Source organism: Capsicum annuum, chromosome 7 (assembly GCF_002878395.1).
Source record: "Capsicum annuum cultivar UCD-10X-F1 chromosome 7, UCD10Xv1.1, whole genome shotgun sequence".
Taxonomy (NCBI): Eukaryota; Viridiplantae; Streptophyta; class Magnoliopsida; order Solanales; family Solanaceae; genus Capsicum; species Capsicum annuum.
Genome location: NC_061117.1, coordinates 221,400,170 through 221,425,241, shown reverse-complemented (window position 1 = coordinate 221,425,241; position 25,072 = coordinate 221,400,170). Strand labels below are relative to the sequence as shown.

At 33.5% G+C, this 25,072-nt stretch overlaps 2 protein-coding genes and 2 non-coding genes across 5 annotated transcripts; 3 read left to right on the top strand and 1 right to left on the bottom strand.

Moving 5' to 3' along the window:
• Positions 1–1,876: 1,876 nt before the first annotated feature.
• LOC107876905 (TIR-only protein-like) lies at positions 1,877–4,411 on the bottom strand. Its single transcript, XM_016723722.2, has 2 exons — positions 3,544–4,411; positions 1,877–2,493 (listed from the first exon to the last, which is right to left on the bottom strand). Exons 1-2 carry the CDS (start codon positions 4,065–4,067, stop codon positions 2,388–2,390), a joined length of 630 nt encoding a protein of 209 aa, XP_016579208.2. The 5' UTR covers positions 4,068–4,411; the 3' UTR covers positions 1,877–2,387.
• A 2,538-nt stretch (positions 4,412–6,949) lies between these two features.
• TRNAH-GUG lies at positions 6,950–7,021 on the top strand. Its single transcript has one exon. It is a non-coding gene; the product is annotated as a tRNA-His (tRNA).
• Positions 7,022–11,447: 4,426 nt separating this feature from the next.
• On the top strand, positions 11,448–16,850 carry LOC107878683 (COP1-interacting protein 7). Of its 2 annotated transcripts, none has more exons than XM_047415604.1 (9): positions 11,448–11,789; positions 11,892–12,068; positions 12,160–12,269; positions 12,531–12,586; positions 12,682–12,734; positions 12,801–12,953; positions 13,183–13,400; positions 13,793–15,441; positions 15,553–16,850. In XM_047415604.1, the coding sequence occupies exons 1-9, from the start codon at positions 11,731–11,733 to the stop codon at positions 16,447–16,449; spliced, it is 3,372 nt and encodes a 1,123-aa protein (XP_047271560.1). In that variant the 5' UTR covers positions 11,448–11,730; the 3' UTR covers positions 16,450–16,850. The 2 variants fall into 2 exon arrangements, with proteins under 2 accessions (XP_047271560.1, XP_016581249.1); XM_016725763.2 differs by having other exon boundaries at positions 11,449–11,789; positions 12,534–12,586.
• Positions 16,851–17,292: 442 nt separating this feature from the next.
• On the top strand, positions 17,293–17,420 carry LOC124886311. The gene has a single exon (XR_007043398.1). It is a non-coding gene; the product is annotated as a U6atac minor spliceosomal RNA (small nuclear RNA).
• The last annotated feature ends 7,652 nt before the right edge of the window (positions 17,421–25,072 follow it).

Here is a 25,072-nt window from a genome sequence, read left to right as displayed (position 1 = left end):
CATAATCATGTATCTCCTGATGTTATTGCACACCATAGTCAAATGCTTGTTGCAAATGTTTGTTATGACAGTGAGCCATCCTCTTATGAGGAAGCAACCATAAATCCTACTTGGCAGAAGGCTATGATCCAAGAATTAGAGGCACTATATGCCAACAATACCTGGGATTTTGTTGAGTTACCTCTAGGAAAACAAGTAATAGGATATAGGTGGGTGTATAAAGTTAAACATAAAACAGATGAGAGTGTACAAAGGTTCAAAGCTAGGCTTGTGGTGAAGGGATATACACAGCAAACTGGAATAGACTATACTGAAACATATTCACCAGTAGTCAAAATGACTACAGTTAGGACATTGATAACATGTGCAGTGAAGTTGGAACATGTTCCAACTGGATGTGAATAATGCCTTTCTTCATGGATATCTACATAAAGAAGTATATATACAGGTGCCTCAGAGTCTGGATATTGGAGATTGTAAATTGGTCTGCAGGTTGAACAAGTCTCTTTATGGACTAAAACAGGCAAGTAGACAATGGTATGCCAAATTGACTGAGGCCTTATCTGCTAGATGATACCATCACTCACATCATGATTATTCTTTATTCTACAAAAAAATGGACCATTGATGGTGTTCATAGCAGTCTATGTAGATGATGTAATTCTGAAAGGAACTGATTCAGAAGAAATTACAATGCTTAAGAACTATCTGCATGAAACTTTTAGGATAAAAAATCTGGGACAATTGCACTATCTTCTGGGAATGGAGGTGTTAAATACAGAAGGAGGTGTCATCATTTCTCAGAGGAAGTTTACCATGGACTTGCTCAAGGAGTACAATTGCTTTGATTACAGTTCAATGTCATCACTACTTGATCCCACCATTAAGTTGAAAGCCAAAGAAGGAGATCTATTGCCAGATCCCACATATTATTAAAAAACTTATAGGGAAGTTGAATTTCCTCACTAATACTAGATTGGATATAGCATTTAGTGTGCAGCAGTTAAGTCAATACATGCAAGATCCCAGATTGCCTCATCTCAAAGCAGCCTTTCACTTGCTTAGATACCTAAAGAAAGATCCAACACTTGGAATTTATATGTCCAAAGATGCAGATTGAACAGTAAAGACCTTCTGTGACTCTGACTGGGCCTCTTGTCCTGATTCATGGAGGTCAGTTAGTGGTTACTTAGTGTTTCTGGGAAATAACCCCATCAGCTGGAAGTCCAAGAAACAGGATACCATCTCTTTATCCTCTGCAGAAAAGTAGTGGGTGAGCTGGTATGACTTGATAGATTGTTTGTTGAGTTGAGTGTTCATCATTCATCTCCCATTGAGGTATATTGTGACAGCCAATCAGCAATACACATAACTCGAAATCTTGTGTTTCATGAGTGTACAAAACACATTGAGATTGACTGCCACTTTGTTAGGAAAAAACTTTAGGTGGGGATTTTCACTCTTCATCACGTTGATACTACTCTCCAGTTGGCTGACATCCTTACAAAGGCTCTCGCTGGAGTTAAGCACTCTACTATTCTACACAAGTTGGCTATGAAGTCATCACCTCCAACTTGAGGAGGGGTATTGGAATTAGAGATTAATTATCATAAGATTGTATATTTTTGTTTGTTAATGATTAGTTAGTTTGTTAGTGATTAATTAGTTAGTTGGATTAATAGTGATGTCCAGCTGTCAAGCAAGTTGTCACTTGTATATATATTATACTCTACAAAGGAGTAAAAGCAGTTTTCATTTTCTCCTCTTAACTTTTTGTTGTTTCTCTCCAATGGAGAGTATTCTCCTTTTATCAATGGTGCATGTTTGTCAATGTGTTTCTCAATAGATACATAACTATTTGGAGAGTCGAGCAAAAAAAATTATCATTTATTTCTCACTATTAACAATTTGCTTTTCATAGTTTTACAAATGGGGAAAATATATAAAATCGATTTTGCACTAATTTGATAAAAAAAAAAGGTAAAGGACATAAAGAAATTAACATTAATAAGAATTTTATTGAATGAACTTTACACTTGAACAAACTTGGTAACAATAATAAATAAATAATGACCACATAGTTAATTCAGCCTCCCCGTCACATAGGATCAATGGAAATTATACTTACAACAAGTTGGACATGTTAGAAAAAAAAACCTCAGTACAAGAAAACTTCTGATATGTGCGAGGATCGAAGGAGGGGCTACTTTGGACATGTTACTTATATACAACAAAAAATTGATATATATCTGCTTGTTATACCGCAAAGAACAAGATGAATAGTTCACTTGAAACATATTAAACTGATTATTTCATGTTAACTTGCCTTTATTTTTATTTTTTATTTTTATTTTTTGAAATGGTATGATTATGATGTGTTTAATTAATTAACTAATTAATTTAATCGAATTTCTGATTAGTTCAGCTTCCTCAATCTCAAACAAGCTCTCAATGACAACATCAGCAGCTTTTGTCACCACATCCGACAAGTTCCTATAAACAAAGTTAAATTGTCCAAATTAATTACATGTTGTAATTAATTAGTTGATACTACTCTCACAAACATGATTAAGAATGAGTTTAACTTATATACTTTAAGGTGTTGTTTGGTTCAAAGACAAGGGAGAGATTACCATATGCAGAGATTAGAAATACATGACTTATTTTTCGTTGAGTATTTAGTTTGATATATTACACACATCAGCATACAATGTACGTATAATATAGCATATTTGCTTACTTTTTAAACAGAAAAGAAATATTCTTACTTCTATGACAGACATTAGCGTAATTATTTTAACATTTTAATCCATGTATTACTATATATTAATTATAATATATTCTTATTCCACCTTTTATTCCGTATAAAATAATTAATAAATTCTTACACAACTTATCGATATACAACAATATTAATCATTTTGACAATCAAAAAAGCAACCAAACATTAGATAAGCAATATTGTTGAATTATAATCTAGACTAAAGCATCTAATACCTCTGAACTATTACCAAATTTGCTATGACACACTCCAACTTCACAAGGGTCCTATTACCCTCATGAACTAAATTTTAGCATATTTTTGTCAACCTTTTTAGCTGACGTGACACCTTTTGCCAACCTTTTTAACTGACATGACACCTTTGATGGTGATCTATTTAATGTAATAAAGGTCCCACATCAGTGCAAAGGGGTGACAAAAGTACGCTAAAATTAAGTTTAGGGATAGTAGGACCCTATAAAAAATGGAGTGTGTCGTAGCAATTTTGGTCATAGTTCAAAGGGGTACTGGATGTTTATCTCTATAATCTATTCAAGTTGATAATAAACAGCTAACCAATTTTAGACATGCATATATATTCAAATGCATACTTCGTATAAACGACTCGCAATATATAGTATATATATTTTATAAAAACCATTAACCAGGTTCATCTGAAAATAACTACATGTTACGTTACTATCAATAACAAGCTAAGTAAGATCAAGTAATCTTAAAAATAAAGTAATTAACCTGCTATAACATGTAAAAGATGTACGTACCCTTTGTTAGAATCGAAATCAAGTCCAACGGTGTGTTTCGCCTCTTCAAGTGCTAAATTAAACCTCTCGATTTCTGTTGGTCCAAACGAAATATTATTATTATTATTGACAATGCGAAGCTCAGAGGGCTTCACATCACAAAAAATTGGAATAACCTTCTTGTTTGATTCCATAAATAGAGCCAATTCATGTAGACAAAAATATGAATCACAATAACGTGGTGAAAATACAGCAACACCAACTTTGCATTCTTCAATTGCACTATCAATTTTCTCAAATAATTTGTCACCTGGCTTCATGTTTTTATTGTCTAAAAAGGAATTAATCCTTAAACGTGTCAAATGATCATATAATAATGAAGCTATGGTTCTCTTTGTGTCATTACCTCTATGATTAATGAAAACATCACATGGCAATTGTGATCTAATCACTTTGTTAATCATTTGGTTTTTGCTAATCTTTTGCCTTTGATGAACTAATTGGCGTTGCAATAAGTTGGAAACTAATGATGATGAACGTTGCATTCTTTTTTTGGTATCCTTATTTGCTCTTTTATTTAGAGTATTGTAAAACTTTTTTTTTTCCTTTTGGATATAATGGAATGTTGTGTTGCTAAATATTTGTTTCCTTGTGCTAGTTATATAGGTTGATGTATTTGAAGAAATGGATTATTTTTTCTTTTTATTTTTTTGGTTTGAACTTTGAAGGAAGTTGAATGTCTGAACATGGAATAATTTTGGAGTTTATTACTACTAATAATATAGGAATATTTGAAGTTTTCAATCACGAAGGTTGTGATGGAATGAATAGGTACTTATATTATTAATTAGAGATTTCGAATTTAAATTATTAGAATAAAAAAATCATGCTAGAGAGTGTTTTTTCTTTTAACGATTCTCAGTAGCGCGAATTTGAATTAATCAGAACTATATAAAATAAGCACAGGATATCAGGTGGAAACAAAAATACTCTAAATTGCTGAAAGTGAAAGGAGAAATTCTAAGGAAATGTTGACGAAGAATTAAACTTGAACTTGAACTTCATTAAAGGGGTCGTTTGGTTTATGGGATAACATGAAATACTTTAAAATCAAATTTATATTTTGTTTGGTCGAAAATATAATTAATCCCAAGATAAATTTATACATCATGTCTTGATGTGATTTTATTTCGCATGACAGGTGGGATAAATTAGTCTTAAGATTATAATATCTAGGAATATAATCCTGAAATGGCTTTATTTATGAGCCACATGACACCTAAGAGTTATGAAGGGATGAATAGGTTTTTCATCCGATCCTTAATTTCAGATCTTGAATTTGATTCACAAGAATGTAAAAAAAATCTTGATAGAGAGCATTTCTTTTTTTTTAATGGACATTACGCAATACAAATTCAAATTAATTAAAATCTAAAACGATATCATTATCTAGTGGGACAACTAAAATTTCTAATTTTTTTTGTGAAAGTGAGAAGGAATGTTGACGAATTGAACTTCACCAAGGGATTTAACCGTGTGATTTGACAGCAGACAATAAAAGACAAAGGATTTAGACATGTTTGAAATTTTCTCTTCTAAATTCTTTGTTCTTGTCTTGTGTTTCAAAAGAAAGTTCATTGGAACCTTAAAAAACGTTTAGTAGACTTATATGTCTCTTCAAACAATACTATGAATAATTTGGATTGGAGTTAACTACTCCTTTCGTCGGTTTTAAAAAAAAATACCCCCCTTTACTTTTTCAGTAACTTTTTAATTTTAGCTTTTCACGTGACATGTTTAAAATCATAAAATTAAAGGATATTTTGGTACATTTGACATATATTTAGTTTAAGACCACAAAATTTAAAGATCTTTTTTATTTTCTTAAACTCTGCGCCAAGTCAAACTAGGTTATTATTTTTGAAACGAAGGGAGTAATATTTAATATCACTCCAAATTAATTATTGACCATCATTATAAAAAAGTTGATTTTTTTTTTAAATGAGTGGCTCAAGCACCTCACCGCCAATTCTGGGGTTATGGATTTTAAACTTGTGGGTTCCCAATAAAAAACAGGGGCCAAAAAAAATTAAATGGAAAAAAATATGCAACTCCTATTGAACCCACGTTCAGCTACCCAAGAGACACACTGCTAAGGGATTCCTTTTCTACCACTGAATTATCCTTTGATTTATTTCACCTCTTAATATTTATACGTTTTGACAATTTTTTTCATGTAATTATAAGTCTAACAGTAGCGGATGTAGGTTCCCAAAACCCACAGCCGCTACCGTAGATCCGCCCCTGATCATCAAATAAGCGAAAAAGGTGAAAACTTCTGGAAAGAGATCACTTTAAAAACTTTAGCTGAATTAGGTTTTAAATATGACAAACTTATACTTAATAAGTATAGCTATCTACATTATATTAATGCTAATGCATTTGTTAATAGTCAAGATACACGTATTAGTTCATGATGCATTCTTTGTGGAAATTGGAAAAGCAATGCTTACTAGGGACTTGTATTGAGAGTTGAGAGTTGACACTAGTTTCATTTGTAGAATGTATTGGAACATTAATGCATGCATTAGCTTAATATTTATTAGTAGTATATTATTTGGTATACTTTTTTAATCTATGTATAACTAATGCAAGCATTAGTCTTGCATTAGTTATACACTCTATTGTGTATTGAGGTGTGTATTACTAATACCTCATAATCCATGACATTAGTAATGCAATGAATCTAATGCATGCATTAACATGCTTACAGATCCTATTACCCCTTAAAATATTTTCCGCATCCTTTCCAACATATATATTGAGGGTATTATGTAAAAAAAAAAAAATTTTTAAAAATATTATGTAATTCATGTTTTTTTTAATACATCGAACCAAACACCGCAGAAGAAAAATACAAGCATAACTAATACAAGTATAACTAACACAAACATTATTAATACAAGCATTACTAATATACCATATTTTACATTACGACCCCTTAGTGTGATTAAAGCTCTGAATGCCCCTAGGGTGATAAACAAAAAAATATGGGACCAAAAGTCTTTAGGGACTTATGACTAACCCACTAGATGGATTGATTATAAAAAATAAAAAATAAAAAAATTAAATGATAATAATAATATTTGCAGTGTAATTTCACAAGTAGATTTGGAGTGAGTGGTGTGTGTACACAGCCTTATCTCTACATTGCGAACATTGGGAGATTGTCTCTGATAGCGCTGAAGAATCATGTATGTAAAATCAGTGGCGGATCCATCTTTGGGGTTCTTCTTGAGCATTAACTATTAAAGAAAGCTTCACTGCATTATTACAGTCAAGTGAAGAAGGGTTCTTCTTGAGCATTAACTATTAAAGAAAGCTTCACTGCATTATTACAGTCAAGTGAAGAAGTGTTGTCTATCAAGTGGCTGTAGTTTAGTGGTGAGAATTCCACGTTGTGGCCGTGGAGACCTGGGCTCGAATCCCAGCAGCCACACATGGTACTTTTTATTTTTGTGTGCGTTTGAAATTTATGGGATTATTATGAAATTCTTTTACCACATAATAAGTACATACTTCTTCAGTCCCAAATTTCCTAATATGGTATTCCATTTTACTTGTTCTTTTTTATTTACCAAGATAATTTTTTTTTCATATTTTATCCTTTGTATTAATTACTTTTTCTTTAAATTAAAATGTAAACATTATTTAATAAGGGTACTATAGTAAACTAACCATGTTATTTATTATTTTTCTTAATAGCTGTGTTATCCCAATTTGGGACGAGTAAAATGGGACGGAGGGAGTAATATTTACCACATTAAATCTTACATAATAAACATCCAATCTTTCAAATATCACAATTGGAACTATAACAATATAATCAGTATAATTCCACAAGTGAGTTACGTTGTAGGAAGGGTAAAATGTACGCAAATCTTATTACTACTTTCATGAGGTAGAGAGGATGTTTCCGAAAGACCCTCAACTCAAGTGTAGCAAATCCTCAGCTCAAGGCCAGTGTATATTTTATATTAAAAAAAATAACATAAACATACACCTTAACTTATCAGGCCAAATTAATTAAGGGTGACAAAAATATTTCAAAACTAAAAAAGAGTGACACAGGTTTTCATATTTACACAAATTCTCACCCTTACAAAGTAATTATAAAAATCTCAACTAATTATGTGTCGTTAGATGTATCGGGAGCTAATTATATATCTTGATAGATCCAAAATAATAAAAAAATATCGAAAGATAATTATGTTTCTTTAAAAAAAATAAAATATATAGATATATTATGCATCATAACTTGTAAAGTATGGCTTGTTTGGCCGAATTAATTGTTTATCTACAGTTGAACTGATATTGTAGAAAAATTATTTTTTAAAAAATATCACGTTTGAACTCGTGCCACACTAATAATTAAATAGTAGAATAATAGTAGTACCAAATCACATACACCATATATTGATATATTGAAAGCTCTATATATGATTACTATTAATCCACAGTGCAATGATGTGTACTAGTAACCCAATTCATCTTCTTGTTTGATTTAAAAATAAAATACTCCATTCTATCAAGGCTTCAATTTAAATAATTTAATAAATTTGAATTTTATAATTTGTTAAACTCCTACAAAATTCTAAACATTTTCAATGGTAATATGTTTAGTTTTCTGTTTCTTCGTTTCATGGTGTTTTTTTAGGGTCGATATTCTCAAAAGCTGAATTGTAAATGACGTCGCCATTCGTTGAATTTTATTTTTTTTCATTCCATTATTTTGAAAGCCAATATATAGATATTACAAATAAAAATTTCACAACTAATTTTATTTTATTTTTTGGAATCCATTAACTTTATTAGGCTGTTTGGAGAAATGATGATGATGATGATTAAATCATTGTTATCCAGAATATGAAACTAATTGCCATATGATGATGCCCCAAGCCGGTATAATAGAATATGGTTACTTAAAATTGCATCAAATTAGTAATAGTAACTTGCTAACTGATTTATGATAGCAACAAAAATGTAAAATTAATTGGGATAAAGATAAATATATTATAATATGTACTAAATAAATTAATAAAAATTGTAACAGATCCAATGCATGTATATATAACGTTTTAATCACATGGAGTTGCCTTTTGCCTTGCCTTTTAAAGTTGGTAAATGTAAATTACAAGATTATAAGTCTAGACCAATAAATATATATTATGGTGGAGTAGTATATATGTATTTAATTATAGTTTTTGGGCGGAGTTTCAAATATGAAATTATCTTCATTAGAAAGCATTTATCCTTCAATATGAAATGGCCCCGACTCAAAGTCTAATTTAGCACTCTAGTAATATAGGAAATTAACATTTTAACGTTGGTGTGTTGGCATATTTCTGACTAGGGAGGGTATGGGCCTTTGGTATTGGTTCATTTGGATTCAGTATTTTTGAGTTTTGATCATGCAAAACATATTGCATATATATAAACTTACTGATATTTCATATGAATTATAATTTTAACAGTGTTGTAAATTTGTATTTTTTTTTTAACGTCGAACCTATATGAAACTAAAATCTCGTATCCACTTATGTTTCTAACTTATATTTCTACATTAGTGTTGATACTCAAGTTAGTTTTAATGTATCTCGACTATTTGCTGCGAAATTTGAAATCAAATATTTCCTTAATTTTTATCCCATAATTCATAGACTAATAGTTCAAATCCTTACCTACATATTTCTAAAAATTAAGACCAATTTCTAAGGAGGATTTTATCTTAGAAGTTAGTACAAGTGGAGGTGGTTTGCAAATCAAAATCAATTTTGGAACAAAAAATATTAAATTAATAGGGCAGAGTTGAAAATTTGATGAAATTAGAAAGGCATTAGGTCAATGTCATCATTAAGAAGGCTGTCCTAATTAATCCAACTAATTAAAGGGGTAGATTCTTTAATCCATCCTTCATGATATGATATTTATGTTGTTCCATCTATTCAAAATTTTGATAAAAAGGTGTAATGTTGCTTCCATTAATTTCATGCTTATCTATTTTTGCTGGGAAAGTTAAACATTGATTAGATCTAAGGGACTGGAAAGAAATATTTGATCCATATGTATTGTATATTGGATGATCATATTAAATGATTTTTTTTTATTCTGTATATGTTACAACAATAACAATAACATCATAATTCATATCCAGTATAGTCCGACCAAGAAAGGTATGAGAAGCGTAGAGTTTACGCACATCCAGGGGTGGAGCCGGCCTTTGGCATGGTGTTTATCCAAACCCTCTTCGACAAATAATTATACTATTTATACATGATTAAAATTATGTTTTATGTATATATAATAGATGCAAACCCACTTCGATTAGTTTCTCTTTAAATTTTGAATCTCCTTAGTGAAAATCCCGACTTCACCCATGCGCACTCCTTGTCTTTACCTCAGAAATAGAGCAGTTGATTTCTTATATCTTATTCTCCTTTATCTATTTATTTACGAATCTATTCCACGAAAAAGAAAAGGACTAACTAGTAAATTTGTGAATATTCATAAGTACAGCGACAATAACGACGATGTATTCTCATCAAAGTAGGATCTGAGGAGTATACACAAATCGCATACTTCTATCTCAAAAGTGAGGTTGAGAGAATGTTTTTGATAGATCTTTGGTTTAAGACTAAATATTCATAAGTAAAACCGAAAAAAGTAATTTTTTTTTTTTGAATTACAAGAGAAATAGTCATGATGATGGGCAGTAGGAAAGTCTGGTAAATTGGGTAAGAGCAGGAATAGTGGGACTTCACCCATATGTCTACAAGTTTTTATTATTACAATTTGAGAGTGACAGTAAAGCTAAGCAAAATCATTTTTTAGAAAAATATCATATAATAAAGATCAAAATTGAATTATAAGAACATGAAAACCATAAGAGGAGGAGCCCCATTGTTGCTGTCTTCAACTACAAGAATTATAGACTTTTGAGATGACCCCTCACCCAAACCCCCCTACCCCCATAATAATAAATTAATAATAATATTCTAAAGTTGAGGGTCAGACAAAATTCAGTAATTGTGACTCAAAATCAATATTTATTTTACCGTAAAATTTCTAGACAATTTACGTCGCATTATTTGAAATTGATCCATTCGAAAATAGAATCCATAAAACATTAAAAGAACAAGGAAAAAATTGTCTCATTTCGAGTAGTGCAATGTAACATTGTAATTTGTAAGAAGGATGATATTTTTTATCCAATTGAATAATTGAAGAATATTTCTAAGCTAAAAATATAACGATAAGGATATTTTTAACCGTAAAACATAACAAAAGATAGATTACCGTAAAACATAACAAAAGATAGATTTGTACTATTCTGAATAATCCACAAACATTTTTGATCCTTTCCCCTAAATAATATATCAAAAAACCCAATAAATAATAGGGAAAAATGCTCTGTTTCCACCCTGAACTATATACGAAATTGTTGAGACACACCCGAACTTTAAGAGGTCCTATTATTCCTGGACTAATTAAAATCGTATTTTTGTCAACCTTAGTGTCTACGTGGCACATACATGGCTCACCAGTGAATCATTACACTGAAAGTCCACGTAGGCACTAAGATCGCCAAAAATACGATTTTAATTAGTTCGGGGTAATAAGACCCTCCTAAAGTTCGGATATGTCTTAGTAATTTCGTGTATATATAGTTTAGGGTGAAAACAATGCATTTTCTCTAAATAATATAATAATTATTCCGAATTAATAAACTCAAAATTCTGTCTATGGCACTCTAAAACATTATATTCCAGTACACTATAAGCTATTTTTACATAAATTCACATAATAATAATAATAATCCTAAATTTTTTATGAATTGTCGGCATTGAAAATGGTGACCCCATTTTTTAAATCAACTCCATTTTTTCAGTCTTTCTATACTCAACAACTTTCACTAAGAAAAAAAAATAATGAAATTCTTGTTCTTTCTTTATGTATATTTGCTAAAATTATTCATTGAAATATCTCTGTACTACAACAATTATTACTATTATATGCATTCCAGGACCCATATTGATCATTCTGTGTTACATTAATTCAATCTCTATATATTTCATTTTTCTTCAAGAAAGACTAATTTACTGTTGAAAAGATTCATTGAAATATTTCTATACTGCAAAAATTGTTATTATGGATTCGAGGACTCGTTTGGATTATGCTTTGTTTCAGCTAACACCAACAAGAACAAGGTACATTTTAATTTATTTACGGACTATATGTTATATTCTTCGTTAATAATGTCGTTGTGATCGTAAATGATGATGTTTCGAATTTATATATATGTTACGTAGATGTGATCTTGTCATATTTGCTGGTAACCATTCGGAGAAATTAGCTTCTGGTTTGCTTGAACCTTTTCTCATTCATCTCAAGTCCGCGAAGGATCAGATATCTAAAGGAGGATATTCTATTACTCTTCGACCTTCACTTAGTAATGTTTCTTGGTTCACTAAAGCGACTTTGCAAAGGTAAATTTTCGCGTAAAATTTGATGAAATGCAGTTCATAGAACGATTTTTGATGTTTAATGTGTTGGTTTTTCTTTTTTTAACATGATCAGGTTTGTGAAATTTGTTAGTACTCCTGAAATTATCGAGCGATTTGTAACTATAGAAAGAGAAATTACGCAGATTGAGAGTGAACAAGCAAATGGAAGTATCAATACTGAAGGTATATTCATGGTTTGATTTCTAAAATAGTCACTCGAGTAACAATTATTACCTCATAAATCAACTCGTATTTGTATACAAGTCCTTGTTATTTATGTATATCAGTTGATCCAGTAGATTTTTTTTTTTGTCTGTTGATGTCAGTAATACTGTATACAGGATAACTAGAATTTTGCAGTCTTTTTGACAATCAAGATTTATTACTAAACCGAATGATGAAGTGTTGTGAATTATTTTTTTTATCATTGAATGTTGAAATTAGCAGGAAATGCATCAGCTTTTGATGGAGATTCCAAATTCTCTGCTGGTTTTTCAAAGGTATATCGATATGTAGAGTAAATAAGACTGTGTAGCATCGCGTGTTTACTGGACTTTGTTACTTATTAATGCTCACTGATAATTTGATGTTGAAGTCCAACGGTGAATCTGATGGTGTTGGTGATGCTGCACAAGAAGAAAATCCCAAGTAAGCTCTTGTGTTCTCATATCAGTACTTATATGGATATGACTTAATGCTCATTGCTATGGATAGGGTTCGTCTACAACGTGTTCTAGAAACCAGAAAAGCAGTTTTAAGGAAAGAGCAAGCAATGGCATACGCTCGCGCTTTGGTATCTGGCTTTGATATGGACAATTTGGACGATCTCATATCTTTTTCCAATGCTTTTGGCGCTCTACGTTTAAGGTATATAGGACTTGAATGCAGCCAATTGTAACATGACTAAGGAACCTAATTTTCCTAGCTCTGTGTGGTTCATATAGTGAGTTTTGTTGTTCGCGTCAATGAGGTGGATTGCTAGCTAGCTAAATATTCGTTCTGCTGCAACGTATAAATCTCTTTGTTTACCGGACTAATTAAGATGGTAGATGCACTATTGCGAATTCCTATTGAAATATACTTTGCCTCTATACAGAGAAGCAAGCATTAAGTTCATGGAGTTGTGCAACAGAAAGAGAGATGATGGACTCTGGATGGATGAAGTGGCTGCCCTTCAAGCCTACTCACCTTCTGAGTTTTCGTATTTTGGGAGATCCGGGATCACGCTTGCTGCTGAACACAGTGATGTTACTCAAGATATCAGAAGGCAGAATGATGATACCACAAGTCATGGAAGTTTAGACACTAATCAAGGTACACATGATGCTATTCTCCATACGTGTGGATCGTTCACTTGTTTGTTTCCACTTGAAACTACTGTAACAACTAGCTTCCGTGATGATATCTTTCAATCGCGTTTACCATGAATATGACATTTCTTCATTATACTCTTCTTGTAATCTTGTTCTTTACCATGACTCTTTGCACATTGCTTATATTCATTTTCTGTGATGGCCAAACTCTGCTGTGTTGTTTTTTCGCTTTCCTTGAGCCGAGGGTGTACTGGAGACGGTCTCTCTACCTGTCAAGGTAGGGGTAAGGTTTGTGTCTACTATACCCTCCCCAGACCCCACTTGTGGGATTATACCGGGTATGTTGTCATTGTTGTTGCTAAGCTCTGCTGTTTTCGTATGTGGAATCTGCAGAAAATGGTTTACCACCACCTATCAAAGTCCACTCAACAGATGGCAAATTACAACCAATGTGGCCAAACAATCTACCACCTTACATGCAAAACTATCAAAATCCAGCACTTCAACAAATCCCACCATTTCCAGGATACATGTTTTCTGGCATGCAGGCTAATCCTGCCTGCTATCCTGGAATGCCATGGCCTGCAAATCCGGAAGATTCTAGTCGAGGTCCCGGTTCTGAATCAGATTATAGTTGGAAGAATAAACCACCTTCCAAGAACAAGAAGAAATACTCGAAAGGGGATAGACGCAAAAGCAACAATTCAAGCTCTAATAGTGCTTCTGATGACTATGCAGAGGATAAGAAAGCGCACCATGGGAGAAGTTCATCAAGAAAGGTTGTTATCCGCAACATAAACTACATAGCCTCGAATAGAAATGAACAAAGTGATCACAGCAGCACTGAGGATAGTTCGTCTGATGAGGATGGATCCACTGATGCAGGTTCCCTCAGAAAGCAGGTAGAAGAAGCAGTTGGATCATGGGAGAGGCACCATAACTCAACGTCCTGCAACAAGAAGAAACGAGATGGAAAGAAGAGAAACAACAGTGGTGGTAATATGTCAAATGGTGCTTGTAAAGAGGATGCCCAGAATGAAGCAACCAACATTGGTAAGAATTGGGATATCTTCCAGAACATTCTTATGAAAGATGCAGATTCAAGATCCGAAGACATGGGGACAAAAAGTGTCCAGGAAGAGTACTCGGTGGCAAAGAAGTTGACTCCTTCAACTGATTCTCTTATTGTGACTGAGAGACACAAGGGACATGATGATGAAATCCCGCGACAAAACATGGGGGAGGAGAAGCGGCTTCGACCAGTTATTAGAAGAGAAAGCACAGAAGAAGAGTTGTTATTTTCGCATAGAGCTCAGGAACCAAAAGGCTATCCTCAGTTTATCTTGTCCAACAATGCCACTGAACGAGTAGTCCTTAAGAACAAAAAAGAGGAGGATTGGTTAGCTGGAAATCTACTAAATAAATCAACATATCAAGGAAAAAGCTCAGACCAAAGTATCTTTACTGATGATTATGCTTCAGCCTCTCATGATGGTCATTTGGAGACGGGGAAAGATAAGAAAGGCATTCAATTTGATGACTCCATAGTGGTTCAAGCTCATTCAGTTGATACGACGTCTGATTATCACCAGAAGACAGACATGTTCATGGTTTCAGACATCGTCGGAGCTGAACAAGTTAAGCACAACATGCCTAATCATGTAGAAGATAAGCTTGATCCTTCTGATGCATGTGAACCAAATGACCTTTTCATGGTCCTTGGAAGGGATTCAGCCACTGAGCAAGTTTCAGCCTCTCGGAATCCAGAAATGTATGACGAAAATGATGTCTTCTTGTCTGAAACTCTTAAGAGTCGCACTGATGCCAGACCAGCTTCTGCTGATACAAAGCTTCACCAAAATGGTGAAGGAACCAACAAAAAGATCAGTAAGGACACTGGACGAAAGGCAGTTAGCAAAGAGCCAAAATCCAAACCTGCTGTCAGATCTCTTGAAAGGACCAAATCCGAGACCTCATCAAGAATCAAGAAATCGCCATCTGCAAGTAGTCGAACCACATTGCAAAAGAGCAAAGCTGATAAGGTATGAACAATCTGGTACTGGATATATAGTTTTTCCTGTTCTTTTCATATATTATTGTTGTTATTATTATTATTATTATTATGATTCAAATCTCTCTAATGTTACTAACAGGACGAGGAGAGTAGAAAGAGACTTGAACAATCATTGTTGCAACGTCAAAAGAGAATTGCAGAAAGAAGTGGTGGCACTGGTTTAACCAAACCAAGTTCAAGAAAGAATCCGAAAGAGTCAACCACATCTTCAAAAATTGAGAAGCCAAAATCTAAGGCTCCAACTGAGGCAACCAACAGGTTACAAAAACCAGTTTGTAAGAGTTCCACTATTGAACGCCTTGCGTCAACAAAGACAGCTAAGGATCGATCGACCGACTCAAAAGCCGGTCCAAGCAAGAAAGCAAGCCAGAAGGAGAATAAAGTGATCGCTCCATCAAAGAAACCAGCTGGAAAAGACAGTAAGCAAGTTCCACATAAGGCCAAGCCATCGGATACCAAAGTTCATTCTTCATCTGATTCTCAGAAGGAAAAAGATATCGAGAATGACACAAAATTAATGTCAACTGAACGTGGATCTGAACTAAAACCGCAGATTACTAGTGAAACTGTTGATGCTAAGAACACGGAGGAGGTACATACCATATCATCGGATGACAAGAAGATAGATATACCTATGCTTTCTTCTGACCATTCAATAGATGACAAGAAACAAAGTTCTAACAAGACCGTAAAGTTCTTACTGTCTGAAGTTGAAACATCAGCAGCAGTTGATGATGCTATTGGAGTTATAAGTCCTCTGACTTCCTCTATATCGAATGTGCATATGGCCAGTAACATAAAGTTGGACCCTCCAGTATATCAAGAGATACAGTCTAATGAAGCTTCCACCCCACCACCAAATAATGAAATGAACCTCGAGATGAACCAAGGAAGAAGGAAATGGACAACTGATGAAAGCTCTTTTAAAGTTACCAAAGGATTCAGAAAGCTTCTTTTTTTCGGTCGAAATAACTGAGTTCTCTCCTTGTGATCAAGTCATGGCATTTGCTATATCAAAAATAATACAGAAAGCTGCATGTTTTAAGGCATTGGTGGACATTGGTTTTTTATTTGGCTGACATTTCTTATACTGCTGTGAAATTCTGTGTGATGAGTGTTGTGGTTTTTATGTAATAAAAACCTTGTATACTAAGAATAAATTTATGTTCTGTGTAATGTGTTTTCAAGATCCTTCCTTCTCTGCCTGAACAAAAGTAGAGAAAAAAAAAAGAAAGGCTCATTTAATTCTCTTTTGTTGTATAATTTTATTGTTTTGTTTCAAATTTTTGTTATGAGTTGCCTTTGAGTGACTTACTAGACCCTATGCATGACTATCAAAACTCCTTAAGAAGCAACTTTTTTCTTGTGTTAGATCCTTCTCCCTAGTTTTTTTTTTTGTGTGTGCTTTTACAATTTTTTAACAGCTAATTCGACAAGTGGCGTCTAAGGAGGATAGCATGTAAGCAACCTTACGCCTACCTTGTGACGGTGGAGTAGTTGTTTCCAATCCCTTTGCTCAAATAAAAACATATCAAAATCAATTAAAGAAAGAAAAAGATAACAGTAGCAACAACAAATAATACGGTAACTGAAGCAAGGAAAACTACTTGTTATAATAAAATTGAAAGTAGTTTCTTTCTAGTTTCTAATCTTTGATAAAACTCTTAAGTTTTTTTTCTTTTTCTTTTTATTGCTTAAAAGAAGCCAAAAACTTTGGAAGTCAAATGAGAGGTTGATAACAAATCTTATGAATTGTCCCACATCGATTGTTTAAACATCTTATATGTAATTATATACAATGCATAAGTCGTACCATTCCGTGTTCGTAGAAAGGAGAGATGGTTGGCATCTCCCCCGACAGGGACGGGAACAGCCTTCGGGCTTTACCTGTTAACAGACACATCCGGTTAAGGCTACCCACTTCGGTGGATCTTACCCAATTTTTTTGTTTCTTTTTTGACTTATGAAGTTGATCACTTTTTTATTTTTTTTGAACTTATAAAGTTGATGCTATCTGATCGAAAGATCTAGGATTAAGGCTAAGACCTCATCACAAGAGTATATTGTACACAATTTTATCTTAAAATTTGGCAGCAAATAAAGCTTTAATACATCGGGATGGGCTATCCTTTTTGAAATTACATTTTTCCCTTAACAATTTGGGCTGGGCTGTCCTTTTTGACATTACATTTCCCTTAACAATTTGAAGATTTTCACTCGAGAACATCAAAATATCTCAACTGGAAATTCTGTCTTTTCAAGAAATATTTAACAAAAGAACAAAATAGTTGTTTTGGGTAAAGAAAGCTATATTTTTTTTTTCCAAAAGAATTTTCCATTGCCGGGACTTGAACCCAGGAATCTCTGGGGGGAGCCAAGTATCCTAACCAACTAGACTACAACGTAATTTGACAGCAGATCAAATAATAAACTTATATGAAAAATTTGGCCTGTCACACACCACGCACACATGCATCTATATCTATGTTGTCCAAAAACAAACAAACTGTGAAGGATATTTAGAAATATCATTTTGAACTTTTTGTCTTTCATTAAAAGTGTTTACTTTAGACAAATAATTTTTTTCACTATTTTCCTAATATTTACGAGTTAAAAATTAATTAAATAATTATAGTAAAACCTGTACTTATTAGAAGTCATCAGAATTAATGACAACTAATATCTTTTTCATTAGTTTAAGAATTCTAAATCAATTAAATTTAATTTTTAAAAATTTAAAAAATCTAGAAATAAATATAAAAGCGTTAAGAATAAGAAAATATAAAAAGTAGCAAATTTTAAAAAGTTTTAAGTAAGTAATCAAAGATTTAACTTTATAAATAAAAAAATGATTTTAAATATAGAAAAAAAATAATCTTTTTTACAAATGTGGTTCAAATTGATGCGTCTCTCTTAGCCTCTAGCAGCAAGAAAAAGAGGTAATACTTGACAAATGCAAAAGTGACGATCCATTAACCATTGAAAACTTTTAGTGGTAAAATCTATATGTGCTTATAATAAAATATATGACAAAATGGTCTAATGGACCCTTGTACTTAGGGATGGGCGTGGTACAATATTTTAAACTTCGGTGCGGTAAATTCGATTTTCGGTATTTAAAAGAACACTATCATCACCATACCAAATTAGTTCGGTATGATTCGATATTTTTAAATTCGATTTTGGTAATTTACGGTAAGATAATTCAGTAACGGTGCTTTCGACTTACATATATTCATATACAAAAATTATAAATTTAAACTTTAAAAACGTCTCAATAATATCAGGCGAACAACTATATTTGTTAATCAATTATACAAAAAGAACATTTCAATCACGATTGAGTAGTACAAGATGCAAATTCTGAACAACATTACCAAAACTTAAGCATAGTACGGTATCGAGCTGGAACAACCTGTTCTTCCTGAATATCCTGATTTAAGGCTAAAGAATTTCCTGTTGTTACCATATAGTATCCATCTCTACCTGGTGATAAATAAAGCATCCGTACCCCAGTTAACCTCTCAGAAATTTCATAAAAAAGGCTTTCTAGAGACCCCCAATAACTAATCCTCGCATGAATTGCTAAGGATCCAATAAGTCCAACATTAATTCCTTCAGATGTGTCAATTGGGAAAATACGTCCATAGTGACTAGGATGGATATCTCATATCCGAAAACTAGCAGTGCGACCTATCAGTCCTCCAGGGCCCAAATAATAACATTTTCTTCCATAAACTATTTGTGTTAATGGATTAGTTCGATCCAATTAGGGCAAAAGGCTAGGGTCAGTTTGGGTCGCTAGTGTAGGGAATTACTTGGTGGGGGTATTATTCTTGTTATGATACCTTGTTTCATGCTTTATTACGAATCTGTTTACTTTTCTCTGTTTTCTATTACTTGTGGGTGTCGTATTTATGTTATGCCATCTTGTTCCATGCTTTACTATGTATTTTTGTAGTATTCCGTGTCTCGAGCCGGGGGTCTATCGGAAACAGCCTTTCTACTTCTTTAGAGGTAGAGGTATGGACTGCATACATCTTACCTTCCCCAGACCTCACTATGTGGGAATACACTGGGTTTGTTGTTGTTGTTGTGGATTAGTTCGATCCAAAACTTGAGATAATGAGTGTAAATCGAAAAAGAATTACTAAGTAGTTTGTTAATGGAGTTGAGGTTACCAAATTCTGAGGTGTCGGTATCAATTAATGCCGAATTGCTCCACATATAGTCCCTCGAACCACATTTTCATATAATAAGCTTCTCAAAAAATTTATTTTTGAATAAAAGTTACTTTTATGTTCAATTGACTAATGGATGATATATAAATATATTTAATAATCTTAAATATAATATATATAAGTTTTATATATTTATTAAAAAACTTTGGTGAGTATACGATATTTCGATATTTATTGCATAAATATTAAATACCGTATCAAATACTAAAATTATTTTAAACTCTTACCAAATACCATAACATCCATACTGTTGTATGAATTTTTTTTTATTTCGGTATGGTATTCGGTATCTCATACCAGGGGCGATAACATCCATACGACACATAAATATAATAGTTGTCCCTTGTTATTCTCATTGATTTATTATATGATTTATAGACTTTTGGTTGTAGTTTCCATTCTGTTTATATGTTGTATATATCTACTTTATCTTTGGAGCTCGTTCAGAGAATGCCCCTGGTATCAGATAGGTGGTCAGATAGAGTTAGCCTGTATTTCCCGCCAACCTAGAGTTCCTAAGACAGACTATGATTTTGAAAGTTTGGGCATAAATTTATGGATTTCCCCTGACGTTGGTTGATCGTCCATTTGAGCTCAGTTTGTGTCCTCGCCATGTTAATGCTCCAGGAATTGCTACGAGTATAGGGCGATTGACTACTAGTATAGAGAGTGTCTTCGACATAGGAGTTTCAGTTATTCAACTCATTCAAATCGACCTCATGATGTTGTGGCATCTTCAGTTATAGATGGTGCGTTTGGCGACTCAGTTGATGATTCAGTCGGTCGGTCCGAGTTAAGCCCATTCAGATTTATTTTTTCTATGCCCATCAGGCATGTGATTACGGATGTCGCCACGACTGGTGTGCTTTTATTCTCGCCTTTATCTCTTATTATGTGTATAGGGGTTTTCATACCCATGATAATTATATGCCTTGATGAATTTATATTGGTCATTATGTGCCTTATTGTTGAATTCATGATTATATTACTACTCCATGATTTATTTCTTTTAGAAGTGGATGGAGTATATCTATATTGATGTTTCTTCTCTATGGGTGTGCTTTGGGTTCGAGTCCCATTTATCTTTGCACATTAGTCCTGTTGTGGCCCTTGAGTGGTACATACTATTGATGTTCATTTTGGTACCACCTATCGAGTATATTGATTTTGATATTGTTGTTGCTATTGCTACCAGTACATGAGGTTACTGATATTACTTGGTTTTATCACTTGATGTTGTTACTTTATAATTGATTCTTGCTGGGTAGCTGTATAGACTAGTGTTATCTAGTTAGACTCTCATTTTTTGTGCTATTATTTGGTGGTTGAGTAGGTATAGCCCGATTTGATGATTTATTTCCCCTAGCATGGCGAAGTTAATTGTGTTCCCTCTTGGTTATCTATATTAGATTGATTCGGGGATGTATTGTGATATCGAAAGGAAGGTTAATCTTTTGTGGATCTATTATCACCCTAGAGTTGGAAATGTAGTTGCATTGCCTATTATTGAGTCTGAGATCCTTAGACTTGCCTTTTGGGTTGCGAAGGTTTTTGCCTTGGCTATTCTTTTAGATATAGCCGTTTGTGAGATTGACCAGTTTGAGGTCCGTTCTTCATTTGTGGCTATTTCTTTGTCCTATAGATATTTGATATTGATGTTGAGATGTCATGGATTCATCTCATAGGTAAGTTGGTTCGCTCTCTTGTGATGGATTGCCTTGTTGTTAGTGTGGAGATTAGATACTCTTTTGTCGTTATGATATGATTTTATCTAGAGAAGATGAAAGATAGAGGCAGGTGGCCTTTCCTGTGATCGCTTCTAAAGTTGGAAAATTAGAAACTCTTTAGCTTGAGTTGTTGGTACTCTGGTGGTTGTCTCGACTTTGATCTTGGCTTTGAGATTGTTATTTCTTCTTTGATGATGTGGTTCTTGGGTGGATTCAGGAAATTCTTATTTCAGTATTTGTTTGGCCTAGTAAGGCTTGGTGGAGTGATTCTCCTCGATGATATGTGTTTAGATGGGGTATCGTATTGGTTCAGTTTTGACTTGACGCTTTGGAATGACGATTGGAAAGTATGATAAATTTGGATTATTAGTGCTTACCCATTCTTAGTTTTGTTTAGATATTTGAGACCGAGCGATTCGGCCTTGGTATTGAGATTTTAGCTTGGTGTTGTAGAGCTTGCGTGGAGCTTCTATTTTAGAGTTGTCTTCATTCAGATTTTATTTATAGGCTGGTTGAGCCTACTCTGTGGTTGTCTATTCGGTCTTTTTGACGTCGATTGGATTATAGTTGATAAGTGTTCAGATGATAGCTCATGAGCCCCATATTGGTTATATCAGTTTTGACCTCGAGATTCAATTTTATTTAGGAATTTTGGATGATTTACTCAATGGGAGTAATATACTTGAGTTGGTATCAACGTGTTGTGGTTCATATTTGCGTGCATCAATTTTTTCAGTTCAGTTGGAGGCCATTTAGCGGTTGAAGTTGAGGTTTGGTTGTTTGGGAAGTAGAGTGAGGGTGTAGGTTTAAAAAGGGATACCTGTGGTGAAATCCCTTGCAAGTGTTCTCTCCTCATGGAGATTACCTGGGAAGTTATTCTTGAAACATGCGGACCCAGTACCTCATCACTTCGAGCCTTTTAGATTCTTTCTATTCATTGACTTTCGGGGACGAAAGTCCTTTTAGTAGTGGATATTATAATGACCCTTCAGGTCATTTTCCATATTTATGCTTATCTTCACCGTTTGAGTTTCTCTATAGCTGCCCCAAGTCATTTATGACTTTCTTGGACTAAGGGTTCGGTTACCGGGCAGTTCATTTGGTTTTTAGAGTCAACTCCCTGTTCAGAAGTCTTAGTTGGTTCCAAATGACCACCGATCAAAAACTTTAGCGAAACTATCTCGGATGAAAATTTCGACTACGCCAGTATATCTGAAATATCTATTTTAGTCTAGTTAGACCTTTGGTTCGGGTTTCAATGCACCCGATCTCATTTCGACCTATTAGTCGAAAAGTCATAAAATCGAAACTATATATGTGGGCCCGACTTTTTTCCTAAACGACCTTGTATGGAAGTTTTGATGATTCCAATGGATTTGAATTGTGGTTTACACTCAAATTTTTCTATTGGATCATATATTTTGGGTTCCGAATGAGTTCTGAGGGTCAAAAACAAGTTTTTGACTTTGCTGTCACAGGGTACCGCGTCTGTTCGCCGAAGGGGTCTATAAATAGACCCAAGGTTGCGATTTTGGAGATTTTCTTTCACATTTGAGAACCTAAAACCCTAAATGGGTATGATCACTCGAAATTGAGTCTTGTGGGTGTCTAGGGAGCTTGGTAAACATCTTTTATCATGATTATCATTCGGATTAAGGTAAGATTTCATTACTTTATTGGTGAATTTCATTGTTCTTTACCCAAAACCCCAATTTATCTTAGGGGTTGATTTAGCTCCAAATTTCATTTGTTTTCACCCATCAATTGAGGGTTATTCTTCCTTGGTGGTAGATGAGCATTGGGTTGACCTCGGAAATGCAATTTTTGTATGTGGGACCCACTTGGGGTTTTTGGTGTCATTTTTGGACCCGAAGCACAATAGTGCAATATGGGTATCATTAGAATCATATTGATGAGTAGATTATATTTTTTGATAGTGTGATGACATTTTGGGGATTATGAAGTAAAGACGAGCATGTGGTGCTTGAAGTGTGATTTTGCGGTTTAGCCTTGAGGTAGGCTTTTGTCTACTCTTCTTCATAGATGATGTATGATATATATTGCATGTGAACGTAAATGTTAAGATTGATATTGGATAGAATGATTTAGTATTGAATATACATATAAGTTTGAAGATTAGATAGGGTTTTGGACCCGTAGGTTGAATTACTTAATATCCTTGTAGAATCGTATTGTCTTCTCACTAGTTTGGGTAAATTTGTAGCATGTATATGATATAATGCTATGCTCGGTATATGGTTTTAGCATTTGAAGCATGATTTTTATATTTAGCCTTATTGGGCTAGTGTGATAGTTTTGGAACCATAAGTTTGGTAGAGTCGACTTGAGTACCCTTTTTTCTAGTCGAAGTTATTATCTTAGGCGTTAATATGGCTTGCTTGACATCTAGAGGATGAACTAGAAACCTTAGCCTTGTTTGGAGCATAGTATGCCTAATTATGAAAATTATGAATTAGAAGTGGGATCATCCGGCCCACTTAGGCCAAGATTTATGTTAGCCCTTGTGGGCTTAGTTGCGGATAGTAGACCTAGATGAGACTAATGAGACTTATTTATGAGAATTACTTGGTGAATTGATAAATTGTGATGATTTTCGACGGATTATGATTAGTGGCCCATAGAGATGCATTTTTCTCTTTATTATGATGTTTGATCCCTAGAGATGCATTTTCTTCTTTATTATGATATTTGGTCCCTAGAGATGCATTTTCCTCTTAATTATGATATTTTGCCCATAGAGATGCATTTTCCTCTTTATTATGATACTTGACCCATAGAGATGCATTTTCCTCGTAATTATGATATTTAGCCCATAGAGATGCATTTTCCTCTTTATTATGATATTTGGCCTCTAGAGATGCATTTTTCTTTTTATTATGATATTTGGCCCATAGAGATGCATTTTTCTTTTAATTATGATATTTTGCCTATAGAGATGCATTTTCCTCTTTATTATGATATTTGGCCCCTAGAGATGCATTTTCCTCTTAATTATGATATTTTACCTATAGAGATGCATTTTCCCGTTAGTTATGATATTTGGCCCATAGATATGATTTTCCTCTTAGTTATGATTACTAAGCCTATAGAGACAATTTTCCTCATGGTCATGATGCATAACCTATGGATATGAGATGTTTAATAGAGGCGATATGCTTGTTAATATTATGCCTCCTAAATGTGAGATACCTCATATATGTGAGATGATTATAGATATGCTACGGTTTATAAATATGATTATTGATATGAGTCCCGAATATGTATATGGGCCTAAGGCCATGATTATGATATTGTGATTATTCCGGATAAATTAATGGGCCAAGGGCCGTGTTATGGTACAGATTAAATATCCAAGAAGTGTTTATCATTGTGAATGATGTGATTGTGATTTATGAATATGTATATGTTTGTATACACATCTCTCCGATATGGGACGGGGGAAGATGCGGTATGATACTTATTATTCCATTGATTGAATAGTGGTGATGGCATGCATAAGTTTGGTACGTTCATGATTATTTACCATTATAAATGATGTGATTATAGCCGAAATATGATCTTATGGTTTTTCTTCTTGTTAGACGGTTAAGCTATGTGGTAACTAGTTGTC

What these genes read in the sequence shown, in the direction of transcription:
- LOC107878683 (XM_047415604.1), top strand. Translation starts at nt 11,731, where the DNA reads ATGGATTCGAGGACTCGTTTGGATTATGCTTTGTTTCAGCTAACACCA. An exon ending in CTAACACCAACAAGAACAAG is followed by an intron (nt 11,790 to 11,891) that starts GTACATTTTAAT and finishes TATGTTACGTAG; the next exon opens with ATGTGATCTTGTCATATTTG. An exon ending in AAGTTTAGACACTAATCAAG is followed by an intron (nt 13,401 to 13,792) that starts GTACACATGATG and finishes TGGAATCTGCAG; the next exon opens with AAAATGGTTTACCACCACCT.
- LOC107876905 (XM_016723722.2), bottom strand. Translation starts at nt 4,067, where the DNA reads ATGCAACGTTCATCATCATTAGTTTCCAACTTATTGCAACGCCAATTA. An exon ending in GATTTCGATTCTAACAAAGG is followed by an intron (nt 2,494 to 3,543) that starts GTACGTACATCT and finishes CTTTGTTTATAG; the next exon opens with GAACTTGTCGGATGTGGTGA.